Source organism: Camellia sinensis, chromosome 9, assembly GCF_055761805.1.
Source record: "Camellia sinensis isolate YWXY chromosome 9, ASM5576180v1, whole genome shotgun sequence".
In the NCBI taxonomy this organism is placed as follows: Eukaryota; Viridiplantae; Streptophyta; class Magnoliopsida; order Ericales; family Theaceae; genus Camellia; species Camellia sinensis.
In genome coordinates, this window is record NC_138969.1 from 56,259,461 (window position 1) to 56,268,909 (window position 9,449).

Here is a 9,449-nt window from a genome sequence, read left to right on the forward strand (position 1 = left end):
TGGTTTCATTCTTACAATGATTGATGAGATGGAGAAGAATGGAATTAGAGCCTAATTTGAGCATCTCTAAGGTCCTCTTTAAATGAAGCATGTTAGCTATTATAACTGGCATTAGCATATTTTGGGCTAGCTATTACAATAGTTATATTAACAAAATTATTCAAGGCTAGCTATATTTGAAGAGCGAGCCTAATTTGATTAGCTTATATGCAATAGATATTTTGGAATATGTATTGACAAATACACTCCAGAAATATTATTTAAGCATTTTAATATTCAAATGCAAAATGCACCTAGCACCCCATCTCTTGATTTTATTTATTTGTTCTTATTTTTATTTTTTTACGGGAGTGATAGGTGCTTGGATGACTATGGTACTTCCGAAAAATCGAAATTCTTGATCAATAGAGGAACAATATGACCAGTTTTGATTACACTACACAGATTCCTTTCTCAATGAAGCAGAGAAGGTGAAGGGAGAAGGTGATTGTGTGGGCATATTGATGGAAGAAAAGATTGTTGTGCCCAATGTGAGAAGTAATGATGATTTTCGTATCTTTTGGCCTCCTTGTCTGAAAATTTGTTTAGTTAGCAATTTAGGTGATTGGATGAGGATTGATGGAAGAAAAGATTTGTGCCCAATGTGAGAAGTCACAATGAATGATTTTTATATCTTTTGGCATCCTTGACTGAAAAATTGTTTAGATAGCAATTCTGTTATCTCGTTATAATGTTATCATTTTCTTTAGTTGAAATATTCTGATGGTGTCATTTTTCTTTGCATTTTGAATCCAAGACATAAATTTAAGCCATGATACAGATAGACTGTGCGTGAATCTTGGATTTGAGAAGAGATTTATGAATAGAAAAGAAAAGTGAATGAAATAGAGGCTTCACACTTTCCTCCACAAATTCTTTTTCAAATCCTAGATTCAAACACTACTAAGAACCTTAGTAGATTGGAAAGTAACATCTTTTACCTTGTAACATAACTACTACATTTTTCTTGCATCTTGTTGGACTATACACTTATTCCTCACCAAACAGCTAGTTTATGAGCATTACAGGTGCTAGGTTTGTAGCATCAATAGTGAAGAAGTTGCAGAGCATCTAACAATGCTCACTCACCTAAGGTAATTTATCGTAGAACATAGACTTCATGTACTCCTCAAGGACTGGGAGGTTTTGTTTGTCATCATAACTATACATCAAAGGAACCATCCTTGCAATGTTAAGAGAACCCTTTGTGAAAGCTGATGAGAATGGATTTGGAGATAGGCATTCCTTGTTGAGGCTCTTCCATGCTTGTGATATCATGTGAATGACTTGCTTTCTTGCAGTGTCAACTGAGGAGCAATTGTTCTCCTTCATGTAGCACTGTACATAGGACCCATCTTTGCCATCTTGATTCTCATCCTGTCATTTAAAGTAGTGGGACAAGCTTTATTAAATCTGAAATAGACAATCATAGATAGACCATCTTGACAGAAATGAAAAAGAAGGTTTTGCTTCTTTCAAGTTAGTCATCTCAATTTAACAGAGTGTTTGGGCTTAGTGAACTCATTTTAGGATTGATTTTGATGATCTGAACCGTTCACTTTGTAAGACTTGTTGAGTAGAATATTCATACGAAAAATCAAGATAATCAAACATCGGTAACTATAAGTTTGAATTAAAATTCTGTTACAAAAAATGGATAGCTATTTTAAAAATTATATTTGTCATCCATTTTTGTAAAATAAATATGATTCAAATATATAATTATCGATATTCAATCATTTTAGTTTTTCACATTAATATTCTACTAAATAAAGCCTAAACAGTAAACAATTTGGATCACTAAAAAAGGTTTCAAAATGGATTTATTAAGTCAAAACGGTCTCTTAAATTAAGATGATAACTTAAAAAAAAAACTAAATCCGTGAAAGAAACCCACATTTTTTAGGCTAATTTTGGAGTATGGACACGTGGTATTCTATAGTATTATGATTGGTGGAGAATATGAGTAGGTGATGTATTGTGTTAGGTGATTAAGAAATATGAGAAAACATATTAAATGATAATTAATTAAGTTAGTTAAGGAGTATAAACCTGTGTTAGTCCGAGAATTTTAATAATTTTCCACAAATAATTGACTTTATAAAATACAGGTTGAACAAGTGAGGGGAACGATCTCATGGGTAGTGGGGTATGTACTATGTATCATTATCCGACATCTATGGTGATCTCATTGGTAGTGGGGTATGTACTATGTATCATTGTCTGACATCTATGGTGCCCATTAATTCTGTCTCTATAGAATTATTGATTATAAAATGAAAAATGAGTGGAAGTTTTAATTAAAGCTATCATTAGTGATGTGGCAGTAGGCTACAGTTTGTATTGTGTCTGTTTTTTTTTTTTTTTTTTGCTTTACCACCTCAATAGTGGTAGATTTAGAGCCACTAAATTAGTGATCTCTAGCACCACCGTTATAAAATTTAGGACTAGTTTTGAAGAGCAGTTGTTTTTTATTTTTTTATTTTTTTCAGTAATAATTCATATGGTCATGTATTTTTAGCTATGAAGATTAAAATTTAGATAAATTATATTCACCTCTTTAAAGTTTAAAAACATATAATTAATTTTATATTTTTTATATAAATACATTAACTTCATTAAAATAAACGAAACTAATTAATGCCAATGTTAAGTATACACTAAAATAAATAAAGACAAATATACATTTTAGTATAAAAGGAATGATAATATCTTTTTTTTACTTTCAAATAACTAACGAATTATTGATAATAAAAAAATAATTAAATATTATATGAGTTAAAATCTTAAGAATTGTCATTTATTATATATATCATTTCAAATCTAGGTGTAATTTATCCTAATAAATAATGATGATGGGTTGGCAAATTTTCTTTTGTTTTTGGTGAACCTACTTATTTCGGGTGGTTGTGGGGGTGTGCGCAACGGCAGGCTCAATTAGACAATGACCTGTTTGGTAAAATTGTGAGAAAGTGATTATAATTTATAATCTAATAGCTTATACCTTATAGCTGTGAACATAATTTAATTTTTGACTTATAAATTAAGTTTCTCCTCCCTCACTCAAAGAATAAGTTGATTTTTGACTTATAAAAAGCTATAAACTATACTATTAAGTTGAACCAAACACATCAAAATAGCTTAAATTAAGCTAAACGGTGAAATAAACTGAAAATAAACCCTACCAAACAGGGTCAATTAAATCTGGGTCCATAACCATTGGGCCATTTAGCCCAATGTCACGACTAGTGTCAGTGCTTGTTAGGGACTCCTCACCACCCAATATCATTCAGTTAGGCCGAGAAAATTATTAGTCCCAAGTCGGTATGCCAAACAAAGCCTTGTCTTCAAAAAGACCAAGATGCCCTGATTATATGTTGAAAGGAAACATAACCTTATTTAAAAAAAATCTATGATATGTAGTAGAGATTCATTTGAGTATAGGTTTCATTATACAAAAATTTAAATTTGAATCTAATGCTAAAATTACTTAATTTTCAACATAAACTTCATGATAATTTTTTTTAAGTCTATTTTTATTGAACACTGTGAGCCAATACCTTTTTTTCAGATACTTTTGGTTCCTTGCTGGTGTAGATGCAAGCTGAACTAGATTTTTTGGCGGCTTTGATTACAATGAAAATTTATCATTTTATGGGTCCATGAAAATAAAATTTTAAAAACACAGAAAAATAGGCATAAAATTTTAATATCCTGTGAGTCACTTGAATCACATATTTTATTTTTTATGTTAAAGTGTCTAACTCATCCAAATCAAAATCAATTAGTAATTAATATAGTAACTTTTAGCATGGGGAGGTAATTGAGAGATGAGAGATAAGATAATAGACTTAGACTGAGGCTGAGACTCGCATGTGGAGATAATTGAGAGATGAGAGATAAAATAATAGACTGAGGCTGAGACTTCTCGACTCATTGGAGACCATCCAAGACCCATCTTTGTACTTTGTTAAAACATCAAACTCAAAATCAATTGACAATGAGTTTATAGATTAAGTTTTTTATTTTAATTATTTTTTATTTTTATTTTTATTTTATTTTATTTTTTTGGAAAATTTATCCATAAGTCCTAGTTTCTGAAAAGTTGAACCATTTAGTCCTAAAAGTTTTCTTATGCTCCATTTAGTCCTATTTGCACATCAATCTAATGTTTGAAACATTAATCTGATGTTCGAAATCTAATGTTCGAAACATTAATCTGATGTTCGAAATCTAATGTTTGAAACATTAATCTAATGTTTGAAACATTGTAATGGAACCTTTCAGTCTATAAGAAAACTTTTAGGACTAAACAGTGCATAAGTTATTAATTTGAGATTTATTGGTGCATCCCTCTATTTTTTTTATGGCTTATGAATGCAACATAGAAGAAGTCTAACATTTTGTACAACCTTCATGTGTTCCGAGTAGTTTTTTATTCAAGATAATGGTTGAAGTTTTGTCTTAATCATTGAATACACATAATTTTTTCTTTTTGCGCATATGTATCAAGTAATTGTGGTGAATAAAGCTTATATGATTGATCAAGTTAAAGTTCGACTTTTCATATGACATGACAAACTAGTGATAGACAAATCATAGGAACTAAAGAAAAAGGATAGAGATTGTTGATACCTTGGCACTTCCCAAATCATCAAAAAGACGAAGAATTGTAGCTGTAGAAGTCACAATGCCTGGATTGTCATTCACAAGATTGACATTTTGCTTGGTTATGTTGTGACCTAATAGAAAGAACATGTGTACTAATACCACATGTACACCTGAACTAATCACACCATTCTTCAAGTACTCGTCTGGTTTTGGCAAGTGCCCTGAGGCAAACCACTTTGCTTCTACTAAGAAAGCATTGCATAAACTTGCCCACTGCAACAACAAACAATCAAGGACTTGTTATCAATTCTTAGATTTGTGAACGGATTTGTGTACCAAAAGGAGAAGAAAAAAAAAAAAAAAAAGAAAAAAGAAGGAAAAATTACATATCAGTTTTTTTTTTTTTTTTTAAATATTTATAGATTAGTGAAATCTTTTATCAACATTTAGGACTCGTTTGGCAAGTTAACATTTTAGCAAAAAAGTTAAAAAGTTACAAAAAAAAAAAGCCAAAAAGCTTATAACCTATATCAAAAAGTCAAAGATTCTATTTTCTCTCTACTTTTTGCACATCTTTTCGTAAAAAGCCAAAAAGTCACCCCAAACATACTAATTTTTTTTACCTTTTATTTTAGCCAAAAAATCAAAAAGTTACTAAAATGACATGTTCCTAAACGATACCTAATAATTAAAGTTATATATATATATATATATATTTTTAATGAATCTACACATACTAATTATTTTTTTGAAAGTACACTGAATTGTAATTGCCCCAGAAAAAAGGGGGGCCTACATTTTTCATTTTTTCATTTTCTACAACACAAAAAATAAAAAACTTATGTGGTGACAGTTCTTCAAAATTGTTTACGAATAAAGTCGTTAAAAGCAACTAACTTTTTAGGAAATGTGAAAAAGTTATTTTCGAGTTTGCCAATCAAAAAAAAGTGATTTTTGAGTTTTTGAAAATGATTTCAAATAGAAAATGAAAATAGGAGTTTTTGAACATTTTATTACTTTTCTTTCCAAAACTTGAAAGATAAAAATAAATATAAAACAAATAAAAACAACAACAATAACACACTACAACAAATTAAGGTTTTAAGAATGAAATTACTTTTTAGAATGAAAATATCTTAGGCTTCGTTTGGGAAGTGAGTTGACTTTTTGATTTTTTTGGCTATTTTAACTTGTGGCTAAAAAGTCTGGTTTGGGAAGGACTTTTGAATTTTTTGATTTTTTTATGAGAAAAAGAATGTAATAATTATGGGTTAGATGTGATATTTTGTCTTATTGGACTAAAAAACTTATTTTATTTTTTATGACTATTTTAGCCAAAAAAATCTTCAAACCCAACTTCCCAAACATAGGCTTAGTAGCCAAAAGAATAGTCACTGCATTTTTAGTTTATTTAATAGACTAATGTTTTCAGACCCCCACTGGGTTCCAGTGGAGTCTGATTGGTGCAGAATTTTTTTTTTTTTTCCTTCTTCCAATAACCAACCCCCACGTGTGTGTGGGGGGTGGTGGAGTGGGGAAAACTAGGGGGTCTCCATCACGTTTGTGTTTAATAATGAGTTACTATATTTTTTAGACCAAAATTTTTGTTTCAAAAAGTAAATATTTTGAGACAAAATTATTATCACTGAAATTGCATTTATTACCAATATTTTAAAAATTGTTTTTAAAGGGTTTCTTTTATTTATTTATTTTTGTTTTTTTTTTTTTGGATTTCTCGGGATGGCCTTTTCGTGACAATTTTGTCTTCTAATATTTTTCCAACAAAATTTTTGTTTTGGAGATGAAAAAAAATTTGATTTTTAAAATCCTTATATAATGTAGTGACAACACTAAACATGCCTTACTTTTACTTCATTTATAGAAATCCTATTGTCCTAGAAAAATTGTCACTATTTTTTTGGGTAATATGTTTGTTTGATAGAGATTGAATTAGTATAATGTAGGGTCTAAATATGAATGAATCTGAGGCATAAATTGATATTTCTCTATAAAGTTCGAGATAAAACTTTGAACTTTTAGTCTTACTCTTCATTTATCTTTTCACTCAACAAATTTAAAATCCAATTACAAATTCAGTTTGACAATGTGAATGTACAATTAGCTAGAAATGTTATGGTGTACCGTTCTTCTAAGAGAATCTATGGGGTTCCATCCATGTTCTCTGTAGACCTTGTAAGCAATATGGTTTGTAATATCATCAAGAGCCTGGAAACAAATCTTCATGTACTCTGGTAGTTGCTCCACAGCACCAAGTTCCCATCTGTACTATCCAATAATTATTGATCTATATAAACTTTATTTTAAACAACTATATCTCTAATGCATTCACATCCACACAATATAATTGAATAGACTTCTAAAAATAAAGGGTGATGATGCATACCTATTGACAGCTTCTGTGAAGAGAGTGAGTTCTTCAAGTGTCCCATAAACATCAAAAATATCATCTATTAAGTAGATGAAAGAGATGGGTTTTGTGAGCTCAACTCTTTGCTCTGAGAACCTTGGATCTGTGAGGGCTGCCATAGGCCACATGTACCATTTTAGAGGTTGGTCTCTAGCGAACTTCAGTTCACTCGCCAAACCCGTGTCTTTCCACCACCTGAGATCACAAAACTACAAATTAAAGCAGAAGAATCTTCATATTTGAACAAACTTAACATCCTGTCATTGAAAACAATTTTGTTCATTCACTTAACACGAGTTAAAAAAAGTGAGGTGGGTCCTAGTTGGGGTAATAATTCCCATTATTATAACTAATTAAGTGAGTGAACAAAATTAGATTCACAATATTCTCTGCACTAAATTAAAAACAAAATCTTACTTTGATACTTGAAGTATTTCTTTTTGGTGTGTGAATTGAACCATGTTAAAATCCATTTTCGCCAGTTCTTGCAAGACATTTTCCCATTCACTTGGGTTCGTGTAATCACTAAGGAAATCTCTTGCCATGAACCTTGCTAGGCTCTTGTGATGGGGATTTCCCAGTGTGTTGCTGACAACTCGAGCTTGATGATGAGAAAGATGTGGCATCAAACCGTTAAGGACTCGGGTACTAAAGTCTGCGGCTTGATCAAGAATGTCTTCTCCTTCTATGCTTAGCTGTGAAGCTTCATACAAACTCATCAGCCCTCTCATATCTGCATTTAGTTCTGGTTTGAACTTTCCGTTCTTAGCCTTAAAGTTGTTAAACACATCTGTTCCATTACCAATTTCCCATTCATTTACACTTATTTCAAGCACAAATATTACTGATAAAAAAGAATTCAAAAAAATGAAGTTGGGTAGTGAAAAAATAATGAAAATTCACATACCCGCGGGCACATTGTACCCTTCTTGCCTTAGTAGACGAAAGCGAGTAGCAACTTCATAAAGGTCATAACCAAGCGTAGTAGCGTTGGATTTCGTATATTGGCTTTGTAGAAGTGCTTCAATCTCTTCTTGGAAATGGTAATCGATGCCTAGGCGTTGGAGGTTATCGATCATGACCAAACCTTCTAATGGGTTCTCTCCTGCTTTCCTCAACATCCTCTTAGCTTCCTTCAATTTTTGTTCATGCTTTACACAAAAGTCATCCTGCAAATAAGTTCCACATTGTCAGCTCAAGAACATCAAGATTTTCGAAGATTAGTCATAAAATTAAAAAAGAAAAACTTAACGGTTAAGCTGCGATATCCAGTTTGATAGTCTTTGTGTATTGAGGGGTTGGAAACTAAAGTGAGATCATCACCAATGCTCCATTTGTGGGTTTTAAGTGTACTAGATGATGCAATGAGACTAGTCTTGTTGATTTGTGGGATGTTGTTTGGAGCAATGGGAAGATGAGAAGGAGGAGATGCACAGTGGAAGATTTGCATGATGAGGACAATGTTTAGGAAGTGTTTTTTTGTTTTGTGTTTTATGGAAAGTACGTTTGTTCTTGGGGTGATTGATGAGCTTGAATGAGTGAAGAAGAGGACCCCTATTTATAGAACGCGTTTAATTGCTTCCGTCTTTATAATATGACATGATTAACACATTTACCACGAGTTTTGTTTTTTAAGTTTTCAATCCGTACGAGAAAATGACCGTCCCAAAAAAAAAAAAAAAAAATTGAGTCTTATAATAAAATACTATTTTCGGTCAATTTTATAAAACAAAAATAGACAAATAATTTAAATTAAAAAAAAGCAAAACATTATAGTTTAAATTGATTAAATTAAAAATTAATGGTTTATTTTGTTTCAAGTCACTAAAAAAGTCAGTCGTATAAAAAAAATTAAAATTTTTATTTTTTCTATTTTTTACACGTTTTTTTTATAAAAATTAAAAAATTATTTTCAAACATGTTTATACTTTCACCTATATTTTAATCAAAAAATTATTAAGATAACCACTTCTCAAACCGACCCTAAGAGCATCTCTATCATACTAGTTAGAATTTTATTGTATTTTGACTTAGAAGTTATTTTTTCTATTTTGGCTAAACTCTTTATTCTTTTTCTATATTATTTTTATTGATTTTAATTTAGAATTATTTTTTAAAAATCAACACAAATAATTTCAAAATATGAAAAGTAAACTCTTTTAATGTTTGACTAAGTGAAATCACTAGTAATATTTGTTGAGTCAAAATTACAAAAACAAAAATGACTAACTTCATACCTAGTTTGATGGAGGTAAAATTTAGTAACATTTAGTTACATTTAGTAGCTAGTTTAATGGAGATATTCTAAGTATGTGTTTAGATCATAAATTTGAATAGGAATTTAGAAAAGGAAAAGAAAAGGTGGTGAGAT

General features: G+C 30.5%; 1 protein-coding gene across 1 annotated transcript; it reads right to left on the reverse strand.

Moving 5' to 3' along the window:
• Window positions 1-855: 855 nt before the first annotated feature.
• On the reverse strand, window positions 856-8,616 carry LOC145798602 ((3S,6E)-nerolidol synthase 1-like). Its single transcript, XM_082886832.1, has 7 exons — window positions 8,331-8,616; window positions 7,986-8,247; window positions 7,496-7,868; window positions 7,055-7,273; window positions 6,793-6,931; window positions 4,675-4,923; window positions 856-1,416 (listed from the first exon to the last, which is right to left on the reverse strand). Exons 1-7 carry the CDS (start codon window positions 8,526-8,528, stop codon window positions 1,129-1,131), a joined length of 1,728 nt encoding a protein of 575 aa, XP_082742958.1. The 5' UTR covers window positions 8,529-8,616; the 3' UTR covers window positions 856-1,128.
• Window positions 8,617-9,449: the final 833 nt, after the last annotated feature.

What these genes read in the sequence shown, in the direction of transcription:
- LOC145798602 (XM_082886832.1), bottom strand. Translation starts at nt 8,528, where the DNA reads ATGCAAATCTTCCACTGTGCATCTCCTCCTTCTCATCTTCCCATTGCT. An exon ending in AGGGTACAATGTGCCCGCGG is followed by an intron (nt 7,869 to 7,985) that starts GTATGTGAATTT and finishes GTAATGGAACAG; the next exon opens with ATGTGTTTAACAACTTTAAG. An exon ending in TAGATTCTCTTAGAAGAACG is followed by an intron (nt 4,924 to 6,792) that starts GTACACCATAAC and finishes TTGTTGTTGCAG; the next exon opens with TGGGCAAGTTTATGCAATGC.